The sequence below is a fragment of the Chionomys nivalis genome, chromosome 8 (genome assembly GCF_950005125.1).
Source record: "Chionomys nivalis chromosome 8, mChiNiv1.1, whole genome shotgun sequence".
NCBI lineage: Eukaryota > Metazoa > Chordata > Mammalia > Rodentia > Cricetidae > Chionomys > Chionomys nivalis.
This window is the reverse complement of record NC_080093.1, coordinates 51,441,380-51,465,102: the sequence shown is the minus strand read 5'-3', so window position 1 is coordinate 51,465,102 and position 23,723 is coordinate 51,441,380. Positions and strand designations below refer to the sequence as shown.

The 23,723-nt window shown below is 43.8% G+C and overlaps 1 protein-coding gene across 7 annotated transcripts in view; it reads left to right on the top strand.

The window, feature by feature from the left end:
• Positions 1-18,085, top strand: part of Kmt5b (lysine methyltransferase 5B) — a 47,572-nt gene extending 29,487 nt beyond the window's left edge. For 6 of the 7 annotated variants that reach the window (XM_057777360.1, XM_057777356.1, XM_057777357.1 and 3 more), the window contains 7 exons: positions 938-1,103; positions 1,711-1,820; positions 3,625-3,791; positions 4,036-4,055; positions 4,140-4,276; positions 6,980-7,176; positions 13,932-18,085. In XM_057777360.1, the coding sequence (XP_057633343.1) occupies positions 938-1,103; positions 1,711-1,820; positions 3,625-3,791; positions 4,036-4,055; positions 4,140-4,276; positions 6,980-7,176; positions 13,932-15,409 (2,275 nt within the window). In that variant the 3' untranslated portion in view covers positions 15,410-18,085. The remainder of the gene's footprint in view (positions 1-937; positions 1,104-1,710; positions 1,821-3,624; positions 3,792-4,035; positions 4,056-4,139; positions 4,277-6,979; positions 7,177-13,931) is intronic. The other variant, XM_057777362.1, reaches the window with a different exon arrangement.
• The last annotated feature ends 5,638 nt before the right edge of the window (positions 18,086-23,723 follow it).

The following is a 23,723-nucleotide window of genomic DNA, read 5'->3' as shown; positions in this document are numbered from 1 at the left end:
TCCTACACCAGTAGGAGTGATTGGGACATGTAAGTCCACCTAAAATTTCTGCGCTCTGACCTCCACTTAAATTGTTCTATTGTCTTTGATTTTGTGTGACTAGTGGAAGTAGGAGACACGCAGCTTTTGAGTCGTCTCATTTCACAGTTAATTAGCAGCTAAACAAAAATATCAAAATATTGTTTGAAAAGAGAAAAAGGAAATTAGGCCTTGGAGAGATGGCTCATTGAATAAAACATATGGCATATGAGTTGAGGACTGGTGTCTGATTCCCAGAACCCTCATAAAAAGCCCGGTAGATATGGCAGTTTGCCTCTAATCCCAATACTCAAGAGGTGGAGTCAGGGCATTCCCTGGGACAAGTGGCTAGCTTCACTAGCTGAATCGCAATCTCTAAGTTCAGCCAGAGACCCTATTTGAATACATAAAATGGAGAGTGATGGAGGAAGGTACCCAATATCAACCTCTGGTCTTCACATGCACATTTATATGCATCTACACATGCAAACATGCATGTGTACTACATGCATGCAGAGGAAAAGAAAAAAGGAAGATCTTAGGTGATTATTGTAGTAATTGATGATTTAACCATCAAGATTATTGTTTTTTTCTTTAATCTTTGGTGTAATAACCATGCTGACTATAGGATACCATTTCCTTGAGATCTCTTCAGTTGGATACATAGCTCAAGAATTGTGATGGAGAGCTGGAGGTGATGGCTCAATGGTTGAAAGCACTGGTTACTCTTGCAGAGGACCCAGGTTCAGTTCCTAGCATACTTTGTCTGTACCTTCATTCTAGGGATCTGACTTCTCTTGTGGATATACATGTGGTGTACATATATACATGCAGGCCAAACATATAATACACATAATTTTAAAATTTTTTAAAAAGAATTTTAATAGATAATTAAACTTGCTATCTTGATTTCTTTCAGATTTCGGCCTATTAAGGGAAGGCAAGAAGAGCTAAAGGAAGTAATTGAACGCTTTAAGAAAGATGAACACTTAGAGAAAGCCTTCAAATGTTTGACTTCAGGTGAATGGGCACGGCATTATTTTCTCAACAAAAACAAAATGCAGGAGAAATTATTCAAGGAACATGTAAGTTAAGTGTATTAATGCTGCTAACCTATGTCCAGATGAGTAAAAACTAGTAGTTGAGGCAGGAAGGTTGTCACAAATTTGAGTCCAGCCTGGACTACATAGTGAATTTGGATCAGCTAGACTACAATGTTGAGGCTCTATCTCAAAACAAATCGAACAAAACAAAACCCATAGGCTTACAAGTAAACTGAAGCCTGACTATTCATGAGCACTGAGAATTTAAGTCTAATAGTGATTGATGGTGGTGGTTTACAGAGACTCAGGTTGAACCCAGGGCCTTGCACATGCTGGACAAGTGCTCTGCCACTGGACTAGTCCCAGCTCCTTGAGTTAGTTTTCATCAAAGCACTGAATGTAAAGAACTGTAGTGCGGAAGGTGACGTGGCTGATGATCCAAAAAAAGTCTTCATTTAGGAGTGCAGTCCATTCTGAGCTTGTAGAGAGCAGAGCCGAGCCATTGGGTGCTCGCAGGAGTGAATGCTGAGACTGAAACTAATTTTGTCTTTCTTAACCGATAGTTTACATTGTTGTCAGTGGTATGCTTTTATAATTCTGAGAGAGTCTAGCAGAACAGATAATTGTCATCACATTTTCCCTGCTTTAGGTCTTCATTTACTTGCGGATGTTTGCGACTGACAGTGGATTTGAAATATTGCCTTGTAATAGATACTCTTCAGAACAAAATGGAGCCAAGATAGTTGCAACAAAAGAGTGGTAATTATTAAACTAGTCAAAACTCAGTGTACTTCTGTTTAAAGATTTCTGACATTGTCCTTGAAGTATGTAAGAAGTCATGGTCAGCCAGAGCCAGTGCTTTCCTTGAGGGACAGTGCAGTATTCTGACCTGTTGATTTAGGGGGTAGTAAACTCAGAACTCTGGGTGACCTGGTTGCATCTCTAGGCCATAGTGTGTTGAGTCTAAATGACTACTCCATATTGGACTGCTGAAAGGTGGAGGATGCAGGGTCAGTTACCTGGCTTCCAGGGTCAGGCTGAAAGGTTGGGGATGAAGTCTTAGCAACCTGAGGTCAGTTTACAGGCAGAGACACTTGAAAACGTTAACCTGCTTAAAAACATGCATGCATACCAGATTAAATAGAAATAGTAAAGACCATTTTTAATCCCAGCACTCAGGAGACAGAGACAAACATATCTTGTGAGTTCAAGGCCAGTCTGGTCTGCATAACAATGAGTTCCCAGCCAGCCAAGATATACAATGAGACTCTGCCTCTAAATAAAGTCAAACCTCAGTAAGAGGCTTACAAGCCATAGAGGAGAAAGAAAGAGGAGAGAGAAGGTGTAGCTTTCTTTCCTATTAATAATGCCTGTTCCCTTACTATGGTAGTATGTCCCAGGAAAAGAAAGCAGTTCCTGTGACCCTTACTTTATGTCCTGGAGAAACAGGCAGTCTCTCTGACCCTTAACCTTATGTCCCAGAAGAAACAGGGAGTCCCTCTGACCCTTACCATATATCCTAGGAGAAACAGGCAGTTCCTCTGAAAGGTCTTGGTGGGTTTTTTGAGGGGGGGTGGCCTTGTTTTGTTTTGTTTTTGTTTTTAATGGTTTTTCAAGACAGGATTGTTTTCTCTGTGTAGTCCTGGCTGTCCTGGAACTCACTCTGTAGACCAGGCAGACCTTGAACTCACAAACATCAATCCACCTACCTCTGCCTCCAAAGGTAGAGGAATTACAGGCGTGCACAACCACCATCCAGCTCTGACAGTTCTTTAGAATTTCAATAGCAAAAATTTGAGAGGTTAGGTAACCAAAAATAGAATGTACAAAAGAACATTATTCCCAAGTAAGCCCCTGGGGTGTATTTGAAGGTACACTGCCTTAGATTGTGATTGAGATGCTGACTAGTTCTGGTGGCTCATGTATTGCAGATGGCAGGCTTGAGATCTCATTTTACAGTAAAGTAGCCACTGGCCTCCTAGAGTCCTGGAAATGTAGTCTCTCCAGAGCTCACATTGTGTTCTCTTTTTCATTTGTAGTTCCCATAGTGACTGCCTGCTAAAATAGTATATGTTATACTATTGGATATGTGGACTTAAAGTACGTTGAGAGGAATTTCACCTCTTCTTCCTTGATGTGGCCACTAGGAAACTTAAGCTTGTAATTTGTGCTTGCAGAAAACACTACTAGATGAAGACAAAGTTCTGGGCCCTCATATCCCACCACTGTGGGACCCGTTTGCAAATATGTAATACTGTACAGCGAGTAGTTGGGCTTTGCCTCCTGTGAGATGCTGATCCAGGCACTGCAGGGTGTTGAGAGTCACAAGTGGCACAGTACCTGGCCTGGAGGAATTTCCATTCTCTCATGGGGATAAGGCAGATAAGAAATCAGGCCATGGGGCTCCAGAGAGGAAGAGAGGATATTTAGGTACACTCCGTGTCTGTCAGCAGAGTATGTGGAGCCAGGGCTGATCAGTTTCTGCTATTTAGTGGGAAGGCTTAATTTATTAAAAGAAGCCTTATTATAATTACTAGTAATTTTTATCACATATTTTAAATAGGAAACGAAATGACAAAATAGAATTACTGGTGGGTTGTATTGCCGAACTTTCAGAAATTGAGGAGAACATGCTACTTAGACATGGAGAAAACGACTTCAGTGTCATGTATTCCACAAGGAAAAACTGTGCTCAACTCTGGCTCGGTCCTGCTGCATTTATAAATCATGGTAAGCTGCCTTTTGAGGCGTCTACGCTGTGTGGGCTGGCTGCCCACGGCTAGCGTGGCCTGGCCATACTCAGGGGAGTTTGGAATGGCCGTTGTCTTCAGATTTATTAAATATGCCCAGTGTAACTTGAGACTTAAATTGATGGAAATTGTGAAGTTGTCTGGAAAGCCTTTTCAGATTCTGTAACTTCGTGTTTCAGATCTTATCAGCAGTTAATTGACTTTCTCTTTTGGACATTTTTCAGATTGCAGACCTAACTGTAAGGTAAGCATAAAAGAAAAGCAAATACCTCAGAGATTCTATGTTTGCCTTGGGTGTGAGACTCTTAACAGGTTACTTCTATTTCAGTTTGTGTCAACTGGCCGAGATACAGCATGTGTGAAGGCTCTGAGAGATATTGAACCTGGAGAAGAAATTTCTTGTTACTATGGAGATGGGTTTTTTGGAGAAAATAATGAGTTCTGCGAATGCTACACTTGTGAAAGGTAAAGGATCATATTCCCCACCTCGACTTCATGACTGTCATGATGTTATGGTGCTGTCCCTGCCCAACCATCCACATCATGTGAGCGTAGAGCTAGCACGTGTGCTCTGTAGCACAGCACCCTGCAGTGTGAGAAGCAGAAGCATATGTGATGCAGCTGTTACTAGTGGGTCACCATGCAGAAGTGCTCAGGAGAACAGTAAGTGTGGAAAAAGACAGTGGTGAGTATAGTTAAAGTTTCTACATAAGTTGTACATACATCACTAGAGAAATTTTGGAAGATAAAATCTGATGATAGACCCTCAAAATAAGATCTGAGTAAGTCAGGCAGTGGTGGTACATGCCCTTAGTCCTAGCACTCAGGAGGCAGAGGCAGGCGGATCTCTGTGAGTTTGAGGGCAGCCTGGTCTACAGAGTGAGTTCAGGATAGCCAAGGCTACATAATGGAACCCTGTCTCCAAAAACAAAAATCTGAGTAAAAAGAATTATGATGTTAGCTGTTAAGGTATAGATACTGTTCTTTTCATGATAAATTGTTTGAGGCATTATATTTGGAATTGACCAAAACTATTTTAAAGGTTATAGAATAGTATATATGATGACAACCAAGTCAAAAAAAATCTAAAGAACATTAGGGGAAGCCAGGCATAGTAGCTTATGCCTATAATCTCAGTACTTGGGAGAGTGAGGCAGATGCATTAGAAAAAGTCCAAGGTAAGCCTAGGTTACATAGCAAGCTCTCTTTCAAAAACAAACATGAAAGAAACCTAGTCCCCAGCACCAAACAACAGTCAAAAAAAGGTTAGGGGAGCATTGGATATAATCCAGTTGATACAGGGCTGTGTAGAGCACAGGAAACACTGGAAAGATCCCAGAGTTGTATTAGAGGCTGGTGTGGTGGCACATGCCTGTAATCCCAGCACTCAGAAGGTGAGGCAGGAAGATCTTAAGTTCTGGTCATTCTTGGTTCATAGAGCATATGAGACCCTATTTTTTAAAAAAATATTTATTTATGCACCAAAGCTACAGAGAAACCCTGTCTCGAAAAATCAAAAAAAAAGAAAAAATATTTATTTATTATGTATACAATATTCTGTCTGTGTGTATCCCTGCAGGTCAGAAGAGGGCACCAGACCCCATTACAAATGGTTGTGAGCTACCATGTGGTTGCTGGGAATTGAACTCAGGACCTTTGGAAGAGCAGGCAATGCTCTTAACCTCTGAGCCATCTCTCCAGCCCCGAGACCCTGTTTTTTTAATAAAAAAAAAAAAAGCTAGGTAGATAGTAAAGGTTATTATTTATAAAGCGAATGATCAAACGATGTATTACTTAGGAATAGACAATAGCCAACAGAGTTCTAAAACAAGCAAGTGTGTATGGCATCTTAGTGTACACGGGAAGTGAGTGCTGCTTGTCCTCCTGGAGAGAATAAGTTAAACTCCAAAATAAAGTTTAAAAACAATGTAAAATGATTAGGAAAATACCTTCCTAGAAGCTTGAGAGATGGCTCAAAATTCAAGAGCATGTATTGCTCTTCAGAGGACCCAAGTTTAGTTCCTAACACCCATGTAGGACTGTTCCTGCTACTCCAGGGGAACTACCTCCTCCTTTGTCCTCCGAGGGTGTGTGCATTCATATGCATGCACATAATTAAAAAGAAAATAAATCTTTACCAAAAAATTATCTGAGCTAAGCATGGTGACACACACTTTTAATCCTAATACCCAGAAGGCAGAGGCAAACAGATCTCATGTGCCTTAAAGGCCAGCCTGGCCTACATAGACAGATCTTGTCTCAAAAAAAAAAAAAAAAAAAAAAACAGTTTCTATCTAATTTTAGGGTTTTGAAGATCTTGATAACATTAGTAAATCAAAAAATGCTTGAATGACCAGATTCTAGTCAAAGGCAAATAAAGAGATACCTGACCAACTGAGTGCATACTGCTCTTTCCAAAGGACCCAAGTTCCAGTGCCAGCCCCTGTGTCAGGCAACACAACCCTCAGTAACTCCAGCTCCAGAGGATCTGATGCCACTTCTGGCCTCTCTAGGCATCTGTGTGAGCATATATGTGAGCACTTGCATGTGCATACACACATTAGTTACCACAGAACATTGAAAACGCTCATGCATGTTCTATGGAAATGTGAGCTTTCAAAACATGTTCATTGCAGGCTTACACAGAGACACATATGGTACAAGAAAGTTAAAGTGCTGGGTAAAATGGTAGTGTGGTATCTTAGTTTTGCTTGAAAAGAAATATAAATGAAGAATTGGCTACATAGTATATCTACGGATACAGTTCCACAGGCAGCTAATGAATGATTGAGACATTCATTGTAAGTATAGTTTTAAAAGTGGTTTTGGCGTGCTGGAGTGATGGTTCAACAGTTAAGACCACTGACAACTCTTCCAGGAATGCACATGGCAGCTCACAACTGTCTGTAACTCCAGTTCAAGGGGACCTGAAACCCATGATGAAATACTAATGCACATAAAATAAAATTAAAAAAAAAAAATTTAAAGTGTTTGTGGTAGATGCATGTTAGATCTCCCTGAGAACTCTAGAGCTGGTAGTTGTCTTGTGGTTGAGGTCTCAGCCGTTCATCTCAGCCTTTGACCTGGTGTGGCCAAGTACCCTCAGCAGCCAAGCTTGTTTTAAGTAGTCTGCTCCATTTATTTGACCTTTGCTGTTTTCTCTTTCAGACGGGGAACTGGTGCTTTTAAATCCAGAGTAGGACTGCCTGCGCCTGCTCCTGTTATCAATAGCAAATACGGACTCAGAGAAACAGATAAACGCTTAAATAGGCTTAAAAAGTTAGGGGACAGCAGCAAAAATTCAGACAGTCAGTCTGTCAGCTCTAACACTGACGCAGACACCACTCAGGAAAAAGACAATGCAAGTAAGTAAGGGAGCTTTACCATAAGGTGCTGGTTACAGTCTTCATTGCTCACAAAGCATGCTTCAGTAGTTTTGAAGCTCTAAATACTGATAGAAACTGGGACTTGAGGCTTCAGCTGCACTGTAAATAATAGAAATGCTTTGAGTCCATAGCAGTTTGTATCCACTCCACATTCAGGGCCAACCTCTATATGTATATTTGAATACTTGGTAATTGAGTGTTAAACTATTCAACATATGTTCCAGAACCACCATCTTTGAGGAACACATTTTCAAGTCATCAGTGATGGTATAATGGTGTTTTAGGCCCTGCAAGAGCTTGGCTAGTTAATCAGGCTGCTTATGTCCACCTCCAGCCAGTCTAGGAACAGGACGGACTCAGAGTTCATTATGCTTCAAGGCTTCCATCTTTTTACTACTTGCTTAGCAGTTTTTGAAGTGCATCAGCCTGGTTCACTATGCTCAGAAGGGTGCCAGAGGAGTATTTGGATGTGGCTGTGTTGTGGGGTGTGTGATTACCATTGTAGGAAGTAGCAAGCCAGATGAAAAGGAAAAGGAAGCAAGCTGTGAGCTGCCATTTCTATGTTAGTGGAATTTCTCATAGAAACTGGGGTGGTAGTGAATAACAGAGAAAAGAAAGAAAAGAAACTCTCCATAGACCAAAGACAGCACAGCAATTGTGGAGCTTGAAGTGTGGGACATCTGTGGCTGCTGTCCTTCATCTGGGTAACACTAGTGTTCTCTAGATGCCACTACAACAGCATGTTCTCCTTCTGACATGTCTCAACCAGAGTCGTCTGTGAGAAAGGTTTGCCTTGGTTGCCCAGAGTGCCTATTTCAGGACTCTAGTGTCCAGTGACTCTGAGCACGTAAGAGCCCCCTCAGGCACTGGGTGTTCCAGGATCTTCTCCATGCCTTCAGATGTTTTCAGTCCACACACGGGTACTCCCTTCCCTTACAGAAAATTTTGAAGAAAGGGGACGGTGTCTCCATGATGGCAAGTGCCACTGCGTGGATATCTGAATCTGCTTGCTACTTGAAGTCCAAAGTCAGGCGTAGCCTCTAGTATAAAAGCAATAGTATAGCTCAAATTCACACTTCTTAGCTGAGCCCAAAGTGAACAAAGAGGAGGTGTTAGTCTCTCATTCACTGTTGACTGTTGGTTCTATTAATAAAGGCAGTGTAATGAACTTTGTTTTCTTGAGTCTGGTTCCTTAAAGACACTGGAGGCTTGTGAAGCCCATTTCATAAATACTTACATGGAAACACTGAGGTGTATGCTGCCTTCTAGACAGCCACAAAGCTGCTCTCAGAGAATGGCTCTGATGAAATGAGAGAGTTCCTGTGTTTTTGTGTGTGAACTTGATCACTAGAATAGACATTTTAAACTCAGCACACCACTTAGCTTAAATACATAAGCTTTAAGTACTTAAATACAAATAGTTTCTGAAGGGGTTGTGTGTGCTGATATGTTACAACATGAGAAATATTTATTACTCAACCCAGTAGTTTTTGGAGAAGTACCAAGATGTGGGTGGTTCTGGACCCTCCTGGAGAGCTTATGCCTCATTTCCAAGACAAGTACAAAGTCACTGCAGAGCTGACTTTGACACAGCTTTTTCTCAAGGGCAGAAAGAATGCATAGCACCTTTGAGCTGTAGTCTCAGCACCTTAGAATAGAAAGCTCACCCTTGCTAGTGGCTGCTTATGTTAGGTGATTGATTTGCAGCGTGAGTGGTAGAGTAAGCCAAAGCTGTCAGTGATCTGGAAGCATGGCCCAGGGGTCGAGGGAACAAGGCCTGGGTATTCTCTTTCCCACTCTCATGTCTGTCCAAAGATGGTCCTACAGTGCTTAGGATTTTGATGACATCTAGAAGTGTATGGGTCAGCCACATAGTGTGTCCTTCACCCTCTACAACCATTGTGCATTAAATCATGTTCACATAAGTACTTCTCTATTTATTACATACATTTTAACCATTTCTTTTTACTTTTTACTTTGTTTTGCCTGGAGAGTGGAAGCATGACCCATGTCACGTGTGGAGGTTAGAGAACAAGTCAGTACTGTCCTTCTACTGTATTGGTCCCAGGAATGGAGCTCAGGTTATCAGTTATCAGGCTTTGCCTGCACATGCGTGTACCTATTACATGTTGTTTTTTTAAAAGACATGGTCTTACTAGATAGTCCAAGCCATACACTCAGGTACTCCTGCCTCACCCTCTACGTGTTAGGATTTAGAGATGTTGGTTCTCGCTTGCCTTTCTACACGTTTTCTTCAAGTCTGTATTTGTGTTTATGCTTCATCTTTACCCTGTAAAAAAGGAAGTGAAATAAAAACAGGCTGAGAAAAGGTAGTGAGCATCAGAACTTCCTCCTAGGCCTTCAGGCATGCCTAGTGTGTAGCCAGGGACTGCTTTTGCCCTACCTGCTTCTCTTTCCCCTGCCTTCACCTAACAATTTGGCAACATTGCTACCTAGGCATGAGGAAAACATTCTTGCTTGACACGAGGCTGAGAGATGATGTCCTAAGAGCTTCAGCTTGGCTTTCTGCTTTAGCACCCAGGAGTGGAGGCAAGAAATCCCATATCCAAAGTGAGTCTTCCAGTCTAAGCTCCAGTACCCTTTGGAGGATCCTGCATTTCCAGGCCTTGGTGACTCTGATAATGAGTGATAAGTTGCGTGAAACACGAATGCTCAAGCAGCACACAAAGCTGTAGACAGTCACTGCCCAGGGCCCAGCAGACGGGCCAGTAGGCTGCGTTTGTGTGGGCTGAAGGAGCACTTGGCTGGCATGAAGGCAGCGCTGCCCCTTCTCTGTGACAGTGCTACCTCTAGTTGACGTGTACCTCTGCCAGGCCTGCCTTTCCATTCAATCACTCACATCAGGCAAAGGGACTTGTGCCTGGAAAATAGGAGACTTTCAAGTGCTGCTGAGGGTTTTCTGTTTCCTAACTGAGACATGGCCCTTGTGAAAACTTGGTTGACAGCCTAGCTTGAGAGCTCAGGAGAGCACTGGTGTTCTTCTGTCATGTTTCTTCATGGTGCACAGTAAGTGTCACACTTATGGTTTAAATGACACCTTGGAGCCACCACAGTCAGTGGCCATACAATGTCTCCTGAGTTTGGACTGAAGCCATATTACAGGCAACATAATGGTGATTGGAAACTCAGGGTCTGGGGCCACAACCAAGCCCAGGTCCCACTTCTTAGCAGATGGAGTTTTGGGACCTACCAAACCATGAGAGCTTGGTTCCTTCACAGGTGTGGTAAGAGCACCTTTAGGTCTTCATATGACTTGTGCACAGCGTCTGGCATGTAGCAGGAGGAAGTACACCCCACCAAAGTTACCATCCATGATACACACTTGGGGTTTATTGATCAAAAGAGAGTGGCTGCACCAAGGGCACGCCTTCCTCTGTGAATATAAGGACCCTGAGTCTCAATACACTTTGAAGTGGTTGACTAAGTTTGTCATTGTGGCTACCAGCTTCTTCCTCTAGCCTTACCATCACTGAATCTCCACCCCCCACTCACATACACACAAGTGTCTGCATAGTGATTGGCCCCTGGCATTCTAGGAGAGTCTCGGGTACATTTCTCTGCTCATTTTTCTCTGGGAGCTTACCTTTTCACTGGACTTCGGATGAGATGGTACTTTTCAAACAAACTGTGACAGACACATAAGGGTATACCTACCAAAGCAATGTACCATCTAAGTGCAATCCATTTTGTGCTGGTTCAGGTCACAAACACAAGAACCGCTCTGTCAGTGGTTGCCCCTGCTATCAGCAGGGACCCTAAGGAAGGAGGAGGGGCTGACTCAGAATCACCTTAAAAGGGAATTCAGCTAATGAGTTAAATTTATTAAGGACTAAGTTTAGAGAGAGAGAGAGAGAGCTTTGGATGCCAAGAGTGCGGTCGGAAGATGCTCCCTAAATGATGAGCTGGCCAGGTGAAGCATGTCCACAGCAGAGGGACTCACATGCACATGCCCACAAGTTGCAGGCTTTAGTCAGAAAGCTGTGGCTTCTGCAGATGGAGAGGATAAAGGATATGACTTAGCTGAAGATTTCAGGCTTTATTCTCAAGGCATTGGGTAGTGAAAAGGTTATGTTCCACAGGGACATGAGATAGTAGCCTACACATCATTCTGGCTTTGGAGCAATGAGGGACAGACAAGTGCCATGCACAGTCCAGACAGGAGGTGGTGGCATGCTAAACAGGCAGATGGGATGCCAGCGACACTGCAGGGGCGAACGGCGCTGCAGGACTGGCAAGTAATTGTATGAGAACAGTTTAAGAAGAGTCAAGGGTGGCCAGCTTCTTGCTTGAGTTGTGGGCAGATGGCAGGCATCAACAAGGGGAGAGGCTGCCAGAGCTCTAGGGGACGGTACAAGCCTGTCAGCTCTGGAGCAACTGCAGTCAGTCGTTAGCTCTCTGGATCTGTGGTTCAGAAGAGAGGGACCAGAGGCTTGGAAACTGCCAGAATCTAAATGGTGGTAACTGACTAGGTGATACCTGTCACCTGGAAAAATATTGTTAAGGGGCTTGAGCTGGCAGGTGTCTGAAGAATGGCAGTTGGGTGGCCAGGGTCAAAGGAAGACCAGGAGCATATGCTCTTAGACAACCCAGAGGAGATGAAGATGGTTACCATCATCCTGTCCATAGAAATGAAAAAGAGGGCTGGAAAGTGAACACTGGTTTTTGTGCCGTGGTCCACCACACAAAGGCTGTCCCACTGGAGGGACAGAATCCAGACTATAGAGGGGTTCTGACAAGAGCATGTCATGGATCCTGTTATTGTGTGGGTTGATTTCGTTCTCAGAGCAACAGTGGCATGGGAAGGGAAAATGAAAGGTTAGAGACTACAAAGCCTGGTCATGGATAGTCCTGCAAGAACCCGTGTTTGAGAGATGCAGTCTTGGCTTGTGCCTGGAAGCAGCCAGAACATTAACGTGTTTAGATGGCTTGTCAGAATCATCTATTTGCTATAAGTATTCCCTAAATATCCCGTCTTTTAACACACACACACACACACATATATGAAAGAAAGCATGCCCCTCCTGCTCAGTCAGGCAGAGCTAACCCTGCTGCATGGCTCCCTCCACAGGGGGCACAGGATGAGCTTCCTGGCAGGAGCTGTGCAGGGTGGAGGTTCCTGGGACCACCTTGCCTCCACAGGGAGCAACAGAGAGATCTTATCCTCATCTGGCCTCTGTTCCAACTCTGATGGCTTCCTTTTCTAAGCCTCCATTTCCTACAAAAGGGGTTGATGGCTTGGAACTTTATCAGTGTTTTCCATACTTTGGGTTCTTTCACTTTAGCCTACAGATCTATACCAAGAAAAAAAAAAAGAAAGCATGCAAGTGTGTGCAGTTGTAGGACTTTCTGGTCTCTAAGTCACTTAGCCTTGAGTGGAATCCCATCCAGACTTCATTACACGACTCTAGAAATAAGTCGTATCCTTGACAGCAACCCACAGATATGTGGATGCTTGGTCCACTCAGCAGCTCTCGTCACTGGTAACTTTGCTGGTTTGGGTAGGGTATATTGTAGCTGCTGGCAAGCCAGTCCCTGAAGTAAATAACCTACTCCTGGTGGTTTATAATTTCAGACTGCTTGTTACACATTCTTGTACCTTTTTGTTGGTAAAGAGTACTGCTAGCTCCTTGCTTTGCTGTATGAGGAAAAGGAACAGTCTGTCCCTACAAACCGCTATTGAGTAGACCCCATGCTTCTGGCTTTACCCTGTTTTTTTGTGAGGGTGCTGATCCCTTGGTCACCACAACTTCTTTGCTGACTAGTTTTAATAAAGGAGGATTTGTTTGCTTTTTAACTGTGGAACTAAAAAGTCATTAAAACAACTGACTAATGTAAAATTTCGTGATCACCTAGGAGGTAGACCACTATGGCAGCATGACATTGGACCACAGCCTCCTGAGAGGCACTTAGCAGTCACCTAAGATTGTACAGCTTTTCTGTCTGTTTTGGAAGGAAGAAGTTAGATCCATTGTCCTGAGTTGCTTGTTGCCATCAGGGCTCTGCAGCTCTTGAGCTAATAGCCACCTGCTGTAGCTTCTTATCCTTAGAGGTGAGGGGAGCAAACAGTGTGATACTGTGCTTCCTTACTGATATATGAGTATTGGAGGAAACAACATACGGTTCTTAGAATCTGTTCACCTTACACCGCTGGAGAGAAGGTGTCCTAGAGTCCAGTGGTTAGTGGAGCTCATCTCTCTGATGCTATACTGGCTAAGTAACATACTGTAGGTAGATTTAAATGGTGACTAAGAGTTCAGGTATTGCATTACACACCTGTGACCCCAGCACCTGAGAGACAGAGGCAGGAGGATTGCTGTGAGTTGGGCCAGCCTGGTCTGTAATCAAGCCAAGATATACATATGATATACACAGACACATACATTTGTATAGAAAATGAAGGCAGAGACCATGGCTTTCATTTACCTTCCTTTCAAATCTTTTATGCAAGAAAACTATCTAGTCTGGAGCAGTAAGCCCTGATGTGAGCGATACCAGAAAGAAGCAGCCTGGGCCCTGTTGTCCTGGTGTCCTTGAGCCACAACAGAGGCACAGTAGGGAATGAGTCTGCCTCAGGGCTGCCTTGCACGCATGTGTGTCTGCAGTTTGCAGCCACTGGATTGTTTTGGATATTGTTTAACCATGTCATGCTGTAGTACCAAGCTTGTTTCATTTTTTTTTTTAATTTTTTTATTTTTGTCTTCTAAACTTCACAGCTTCTAACCGAAAATCTTCAGTTGGTGTAAAAAAGAGCAGCAAGAGCAGGACACTGACCAGGCAGTCCATGCCAAGAGTCCCGTCTGCTTCCAACTCTACCTCACCTAAGCTAGCGCACATGAACAATTCCAGGGTACCAAAGAAACTAAGAAAGCCGGCAAAGCCTTTACTTTCCAAGATCAAACTGAGGAATCACTGCAAGCGGCTGGACCAGAAGAGCACAACACGGAAGCTCGAGATGGGGAACTTAGTGCTAAAGGAGCCCAAAGTTGTGCTATATAAGAATTTGCCAATTAAGAAAGAGAAGGAGCCAGAGGGACCAGCGCATGCTGCAGTGGGGAGTGGGTGCTTGACTAGGCATGCTGCAAGAGAACACAGGCAGAACCCTGGCAGAGGTGCTCACTCGCAGGGCGACAGTTTGCCCTGCACCTACACAACCCGGCGCTCATTGAGGACAAGGACAGGTCTGAAGGAGACCACTGACATCAAGCTTGAACCAAGTCCCTTGGATGGCTATAAAAATGGCATTCTGGAACCTTGCCCAGACAGTGGCCAGCAGGTGACCCCAGAGGTGCTGGAAGAACTGGCTCCTGAGACTGCACACAGGGAGGAAGCTTCCCAAGAGTGTCCCAAGAGTGAGCCATGCCCGTCAAGAAAGAAATTTCGACAAGGGAAACCCATGAAACACTTAGCCAAGGCAGAGGACTGCAGTCTAGAGCCCAGTTTCCCTGGGAAAGATGGGCTGACAGATTTGTCAGGACCCCATCCTGACCAGGGTGAGCCCAGTGGCACCACTGGGGTGCCTGTAAGCTACACAGACTCTGCTCCCTCACCTGTTGGCTGTTCCGTTGTCACATCCGACAGCTTCACAACAAAAGACAGCTTCAGAACTGCACAAAGTAAAAAGAAGCGGCGGGTCACCCGGTACGACGCACAGCTGATACTGGAGAACAGCTCTGGGATCCCCAAGCTGACACTTCGCAGGCGGCATGACAGCAGCAGCAAGACAAATGACCACGAGAGTGATGGTGTGAACTCCTCTAAAATCAGCATCAAGCTCAGTAAAGACCATGAAAGTGACAGCAACCTCTATGTCGCCAAGCTCAGTAATGGGGTCAGCTCGGGGCCAGGTGGCAGCTCTACCAAGCTCAAAATCCAGCTCAAACGGGATGAGGAGAGCAGGGGGCCATATGCTGAGGGGCTTCATGAGAATGGAGTGTGCTGCAGCGATCCCCTCTCACTGCTGGAGTCCCAGATGGAAGTGGACGACTACAGTCAGTATGAGGAGGACAGCACAGATGACTCCTCGTCTTCTGAGGGGGAGGAGGACGAGGAGGACTGCGAGGACGACTTCGATGATGATTTCATCCCTCTTCCTCCCGCGAAGCGGCTGAGGCTAATTGTAGGTAAAGACTCCATAGATATCGACATTTCTTCAAGGAGAAGAGAAGATCAGTCTCTAAGGCTGAACGCATGAGCTCTCACTCTGCAGTTGTCCTGGGGAAGTAAAAGTAATCCCAGCCACAGCTTCTCAGCGCAGCACTTCTGTGGTCTCCTCACCTGTAGGTGTAATACTGTAGAAAGTGTACAGCATCCCAACTCTTAAGTCTGATTTGTGCAAATTTTTATCGTACTTTTTAAATAGCCTTCTTATGTGCAATTCCGAGTTAGAGGGAAAGCCCTGTTGTAAGATAGAGGTTCCAGCAGACTGTCCAGTGACAGCAGCTCTCCACACAGGACTTTCAGACACTAATGTGGTTACACCATGTTGTAACTTACCTGTAAGAGCAAGTGCCAGCCCTCTTCCATAGATGACTAAGCTGTAGTTAGGGCGGAGCAGAGCAGCCTCGTGGGAAGGGTTTCCAGCATCTGCTCGTTTCACCAGCAACGACCTCTGGCTTTTGGTTTATTTGCTAGATGTTTCTCCTTGGAGGTGTCGGTTTCACACTGTTTACCGGCCCAGGTGTCCTGTCCGTGGCCTTCGTTATCACAGAGACCATTTGGCTGGAAGTCAGATTGATTTCTTTGAAGAAAAGAAACTAAATTAAATTGCAGTCTTCTGCGTGACAGCTCATTTTCAGTACATTATATGTACGAGGCTGGTGGTGTGCAGGATGAGTTTTCAGAGCAGCTTATTTATTGCTTGTCATGTAAATTAAAGACCGTGTATTTAACACTTTCCAATCCTTTTAGATAAAATTGTTCTTTGCAAGAATGATTGGTGCTTATTTTTTCAAACCTTTGCTGTGAACAGCGTGGCAACAGCAAGCAACGTTTGTCTGATAAACTTCAGCTATCTTAATTTGGGTCTTCAAGTTTCTGTTGCACTTGTAAAATGCTACAAGGAATATTAAAGAAATCTATTCACTTTAACTTATAATAGTTTATGAAATAAAAACATGAGTCACAGCTTTTGTTCTGTGGTAACCTATACAAACATTTGTCTTTGGGATTCAATGTAAAGAGCTGAAAATGATGTATGTATATGTTGTAAATATTTGTGTGTTGTGAGAAATTTTTGTCATAAGAAATTAAAAGAACTTACCAGGAAGGTTTTTAAGTTTAGAAATATTCATGCCAATAAAATAGGAAATTATAAATATATAGTGTAAGCACTGCATCAGTGGACATTCTTGGCTTATGTTAGTTTATTATGAAAATATCAGATTTTTTTGATTATATTATCAGTCAGACAAAAAGAGGAGTCAGATTTAATTTGTTTTTGAAGCACTTTGAGAAGAAAAATTAATTTTAAGTAACTTAATGAGCAATTTTTGATTACTGCTTTATGTTCAGTACCAGGCTTATTTGTTTCTCTGGATTATTTTGCAAATCAAAGAATTTGAAACTGTCAGTTTGTAGCAGGTGTTTGACACCAGTGGGTCTGTTTATTTACTGGGAAATGTGTAGGTGTCCTTTTAGATATACAGTGTTCCTGAACGACACAAGCTAACGGACTCAGTGTTGAGCGGGTCAGAGGGGACTTGCAGGGAGCGAAACGTCCCACAGAGCATCTCGGTGCCTCCCTGTTGCTGGTGATATCTACTAGTGTTCAGCTTGGGGACACTTGGATCCTTAAAACTGGCCACTAGGTTCCAGGTAGTAAGATTTGTGAGCATCTCTAGGATTCAGATGTCTTTGCTTCTGTGCATGGGAGACTCCCTGCTATGGTCCTGTCAGTCTTGTCCTTGTTGCCAGGCAGTCTGACCCTCAAGCATCTCCCGTTTGGCAGCAGGAGGGAGACTGCGTGCCTGCATATACACAACCTTTTGCTATAGCCATGAAATAGGGCAGCCCTGTGTCTCAGGACCTCCTGTCTCAAGGCACCGAGAGCACCTTTCATCTGTGTGAGAGCCCTGTGCCACCTCTAGGAAGCTGAAGGTGGGCTCAGGAGCCTGCACGGGGCAGCAGGTCACCCTCATTCCCGAATGTTCACTGGGCTATTTGGAGAGGCTCAGAGACTAAATCCTCCCCTTTCTTTGAAATCCAACAATAGACATTTCAGGAATTTCAGTCTTAAAGAAAAGGTAACAAAATATCACATTTCTCACTTTCTCCATTTTTAACCTTAATTTTAGTAACTTATTTATGATGCTTATTTTAGTTTTGTGGCCTCGTCTTTGGAGGCTGACCTTCCCATGGGTCTAAGAGCAGTGACATGTTGAGGAGTTGCTGCCTCTCAGGAGTCGTATGCACAAGCATTCAGCAGCGCTGCTGATGCCTTCTAGGGAACCTTATTTCCGTTTCTCAAGGCAGGGGCCTCGGACTGTTCTCTATCTGCTGTAGAACTTCACTGTGGGGTGCCAGCACCCACACGCTTGACCAGTCTGGAAGAGGTCACACTCAATAAAACTCTCAGCTTGAGCTTATGCAATGATTGGTAACGTTTTTGGCAATTGTAAGAATTAGGAAATGATCCTAGAAATATATGTAAAGTATTCAATTTTCAATCATTTTTCAAATTACTGTTTTAAATTGTTTTGCTGAGTTGTAATACTTTTGAGATACAATGTATTCCTTGTACTGAAAGAATGAAAAGGACTTTTTCAGCATTTGAGGTAAGTTCTTTAACGTTTCATTAAAAACATTTTTTACAGATCTTTTGTACATGCACTTGCAGTATTGAGGTTAATCATTTTAATAAATTCAGAAATTAAAATGATTTCGTCAGTGTTCACTGTATCTTGAGAAGAAAAGTGAGTCTTCCACCAGATACTTACATGAAGAAGTTTCTGAGATGAAGAGAGCTCTTATAGAACACCTTTAATCCCAGAACATGGGAGGTAGGTTCAAACAGATCTCTGTGAGTTCTAGGACAGCCAGGACTGACAGAGAAACTCTCAAGAAAAAAAAAAATTTAAAAACTAACTCTGATGGCCATGTGTGCAGTGACTCCCACAGAGTGGAGGGCAGCCTGTTCTCCACAGAAAGGCTGCTTTCAGCACCCAGACCCACATGCTTTGCCCTCAGCGTGACACTGCAAGCCTTCCACCACCCAGCTAGCTTGTGCCAAGTTGCCCAGAAACTTTGCAGCTCCTCAGTTCTGTGTCACCAGTGTGCAACCCACTGCCAGACTGGGGTACAAAGACACTGCCAGGCTCCAGGACATCTGTGGTCCCTGCAAGAGGGCAAGTGAACTCTTGGCATGCATGAGAAGACTTCAGCCTCCCTCCCTAGTGTCCCAGAGCATGTGGGTGTTGTTTAGAAATAGATCCCAAAACGGAGAGCAACAGAAGGTCAGGTGTATGAATGACCACCCCCCCCACCCATCTCTGCCACACTCACCCTCCAAGATCATTGATCTTATATATAACCCAAACAGTCAATCTAGGACAGGTTACGAGATGACTTGACACACTATGAGAATTACTCTGTGTGTGTCAGATCTTGGAGTTTCCTGCTTAGGCACAGCCATGGTAGATAGGGCTGGCCCAACACAGTCTGCTCTGCTGAAAGGAAGCCGTGCTTTGCTGGGCCATATGGGCAGGTGCCCAGTCTGAGACCTGAACAGGCATGTGTTAAATGAGCCCACAGAATCTGTTAAAAGGGTCTTAAATTTTTATTTAGATACAAGATAGGAATAAACACTGATAGAGAACAGATTAGGTGCTGCTGCGATCCAGCTGCTATATCCTGCCATTCTGCCCAGGAACCAACTGCTCCTTGCTCTGGCTTCAACCACCAAAGAGAGAGCTAGAGCAAGAGAGCACATGACCCCCTTCCTCAGCTCTTATGTGGTTCTGTATGTAGACAAGATCACGCCCCAGGGCTTGCTGCCCCAAAAGCCTTTGGCTAAACGAGTTGAAAGTCCACATTCCCCCCCCCCCTTTTTTTTTCAAAATAGGAAGGTTCTAATTCTAACTTAAAACTATGTACCATGAGCCGGGCGGTGGTGGCGCACGCCTTTAATCCCAGCACTTGGGAGGCAGAGGCAGGTGGATCTCTGTGAGTTCGAGACCAGCCTGGTCTACAAGAGCTAGTTCCAGGACAGGCTCCAAAACCACAGAGAAACCCTGTCTCGAAAAGCCAAAAAAAAAAAAAAAAAAAAAAAAAAACTATGTACCATGAGAGCAACTATCAAGTATTGTGCAGAAGAAAGAAAAAGTAATAACACAAACATAAATGAAACTACAACAACAAGAACATCAAGAAACACAGACTGTGTTTAGGCTATAGGTAATTGACAAATTATAGAGATTATTCCAATAGCTGTCCTATCCTGGAAGGCCTAAGTCTTATATCTAATGTGCCCTAACTAAGATATAAGAGGATGGTAACTGTAACTATTTAATCTTCCACCCCATCAAAGACCTGAGAAGGAAAATAATATTACCTGAGTAAGTAGAAAGTACAAGCAAATGAACTCCAAAAGATGCAAGAAATGAGACAAACTGCTGGCTGCCTGGACAGTCACCCAATGTTTCTAACATTGGGGCAACCAATTTTGGCTATAGGCCTAGAATATCTGACAGACCATTTTCAGAAATAGGAAAATTTGAAAGACTGTCCTACCCTGTCTTGGCACTAGTTTAGCAGTTGCTTTATCTTGTATCCTGCTTGTCTGGATTGGATAGCATGATTACTGTCAGCAGTCAAGGCAAGGGAAGTTCTTTGCCTGAAGGCCAGTTTTGCCAAGAAGAAAACAAGCTCCATATGGAGTGTTTTCAGTGCTCACCATTCACTCAGGAGTAGATCAGTGCTGCCAGGAGCAGTTGTGTCTCATGTAAACAGAATTCTAAGTTATTAAAAACATTTAAATGCCATATCTGATAGATCTTTGAAATATTTGAGGATTACCTATCTATATAGAATATGTCATTGTACATCTAGAACGCCTAACATAAGTATGGCAGATATGGGTGACTATTAGCTTGTAATTCTTAATAACATAGATCTTAAATACTAAACCTGCACATTATAAAAATAATCTGTAAACAGATATACAGTATATTTCTATTGTCAGTTTCGAGGACAATGACCTCAAAACTGACAATAGAAATGTATAGTGCAATATGACAAAAATATTCTTAATTTGTATTAATATATATAATATAAAATATCCTAAACAAGTAAAAACATATATAATATGACAAAAATATTTTTTTAAAGATTTATTTATATACAACATTCTGCCTCCATGTATACCCGCACGCCAGAGGAGGGCGCCAAATCTCACTACAGATGATTGTGAGCCACCATGTAGTTGCTGGGAATTGAACTCAGGACCTCTGGAAGAGCAACCAGTGCTGTTGGAGGAAGGTCATTGGTTAATTAATAAAGAAACTGCTTGGCCGCCGGGCAGTGGTGGCGCACGCCTTTAATCCCAGCACTCGGGAGGCAGAGGCAGGCGGATCTCTGTGAGTTCGAGGCCAGCCTGGTCTACAAGAGCTAGTTCCAGGACAGGCTCCAAAACCACAGAGAAACCCTGTCTCGAAAAACCAAAAAAATAAAAAAATAAAATAATAATAATAAAAAAAAAGAAACTGCTTGGCCTCATAGGTTAGAACATAGGTGGATGGAGTAAGCAGAACAGAATGCTGGGAGGAAGAGGAAGTGAGCTCAGATGCAGGGCAGCTCCTCTCAGAGCCAGACACGATGCAGCCAGCCGCCAGGTCAGACATGCTGAATCTTTCCCGGTAAGCACACCTAGTGGTGCTACGCAGATTATTAGAAATGGACTAAATTAATACGTGAGAATTAGCCTAGAAGAGGCTAGATATAATGGGCCAGGCAGTGTTTAAAAGAATACAGTTTGTGTGTTGTTATTTCAGGACATAAGCTAGCCAGGCGGCCGGGAGCTTAGTGGCAGGAACGCAGCCCGCAGCTCCCTCAACACAGCACTCTTAACCACTGAGCCATCTCTCCAGCCCCGACAAAAATAATTTTGTTTGATTTTTCAAGAGGGGGTTTCTCTGTGTGATAGCCCTGGCTATCCTGGAGCTTGCTTTGTACATCAGGCTGGCCTTGAACTCACAGAGATTCAACTGCCTCTGCCTCCCAAGTGCTGTCATAGTATGCTTAGAATTGCTTCCTGCTGTCTGTGGGTGACTATCTCTATGGGATCCTGTAAAAAACTAAAGCAATGGTTAAATTTCATGAGGACTAGCTGTAACATTTGTAGCCAGTCTCTGAGTAATGACTAAGACTTATCTGAAGTTCTGGCTAGTGTAGTATAAAAAGGTGGACCATCTCAGCTAGCCACTTTGGAATTGTCCTGAGCAGTTTATAGTCCAAAACTGATCTCTGAATGGTGATTATTGTCTTTTTTTTTTTTTTTTTTTTTTTTTTGATTTTTCGAGACAGGGTTTCTCTGTAGCTTTTGGTTCCTGTCCTGGTACTAGCTCTTCTAGACCAGGCTGGCCTCGAACACACAGAGATCCGCCTGCCTCTGCCTCCCAAGTGCTGGGATTAAAGGCGTGCGCCACCACCGCCTGCGGTGATTATTGTCTTAAAGGCGTTATAATGGACCAGGTCTTCATAATGCTTTATTTGTAAACTTGTGGTGATGCCACAAAGGGCCCTTTCAGAGACAAAGAATGCTTTACAGCCTGTGGCACCCTCCACACTGAAAATAGATGGGGGAGGGGAGAGCAGCATTCCCAGGGTCCCTGGGAGAACCATAATCTTTTAGGAGACTTCAGAGATCACTGTTAGGAAAATTGTTAATATCAAAACAGAAAGTTTACATTTTAAGATAGATACATATCCAAAGAAAGGCTCTACAGAGTCAAGAAGTGTGACAAGAGATTGTGACAGCAGTGCGCTCAGGCTCCACTGGGCGCCACTTGTTACACGGACCCACAAAAGCCTGTGAAAGGGTCTCAAGGACTTATTTAGGGCTAGGCGGTGGGGGCACACGCCTTTAATCCCAGCACTCGGGAGGCAGAGGCAGGCGGATCTCTGTGAGTTAGAGACCAGCCTGGTCTACAAGAGCTAGTTCCAGGACAGGCTCCAAAGCTACAGAGAAACCCTGTCTCAAAAAGACAAAAAACAGAACAAAACCAAAAAAAAAAAAAAAGAACTTATTTAGGTATAAGATACTGATAAACACGGATACAGAACAGACTAGATGCTGCTGCAGTCCAGCTGTGGCTCTGACCACCAGCCCTTCATGGCAGGAGTGATGCACCCTTTTCACATGTGTTGAGCACCTGTTAGACACCTCAAGTTGGAGAGGTAGGATCTGAGCTAAAACTGAGTGTCTCTTGAGTACAGACAGCCCAGACCTCCCACACAGGGAGTGCTGAACACAAGGCCACTTGGCCTCTATGACCTTCGAGAGCAGCTGGGGGTTCCTTTAGGAGGATCTAGGCTAGTGAAAGAGTGGAGAAGTCTTGCTGGGGGATGACTAATTTTCTGAAAAGACAAGCAAGCTTAACCTAAGACACAGGAAGCTTCCACAGAGCTAAGAAAGGTGCTGACAAGACAGGAGTTACTCAGAGCTGAGGAATAATGGGTGAGTTAGAAATTATCTTCCTGTTTGCAGATACAAAATGGAGTTCCCTGGACTGGAGAGATTCATTCAGTTGTTAGGAGCACCTGCTTTTAGCAGAAGACCCACATTGGTTTCCAGCACCCACATGGTGGTTCACAACCTTCAGTAACTCCAGTTCTGAGGGATCCAATGCCCTCTTCTGGCCTCCATGGATATCAGGCATACATGTGATGCACATACATACATACATGTAAGCAAAACACCAATATACATAAATAAGTTTTTGTATAAAAAAAAGAAAAAGAACTGGGTGTAGTAGCATATGCCTTTAATCCCAGAACTTGGGAGCAGAAGCAGGTAGATCTCTCTCTGAGTTCAAGTCTAGACTGGTCTATGTAGGGAGTTCCAGACCAGCCAGGGCTACACTGAGACCAGGTCTCAAAAATAAATACATAAGCCGGGCGGTGGTGGCGCACGCCTTTAATCCCAGCACTTGGGAGGCAGAGGCAGGCGGATCTCTGTGAGTTCGAGACCAGCCTGGTCTACAGAGCTAGTTCCAGGACAGGCTCCAAAGCCACAGAGAAACCCTGTCTCGAAAAAACAAAAACAAACAAAAAAAATAAATAAATAAAAAAAATAAATACATAAATAAATGAGACAAGTGGGAGCAGAGGCCCACACCTCACCGGGCTTCCCATGAGAGTGCCAACAGGAAAGGCAAAAGCTGAGCTAGGCATAATAGTGCACATCTATACTTCTGGCCCTTGGAAGGTAGAAGCAGAAGGATCAGGAGTTCAAGGCCAGCTAGACTACATGAGGCCTTGCTTCTGAGAGAGAGGCAAGAGAATAGACACAG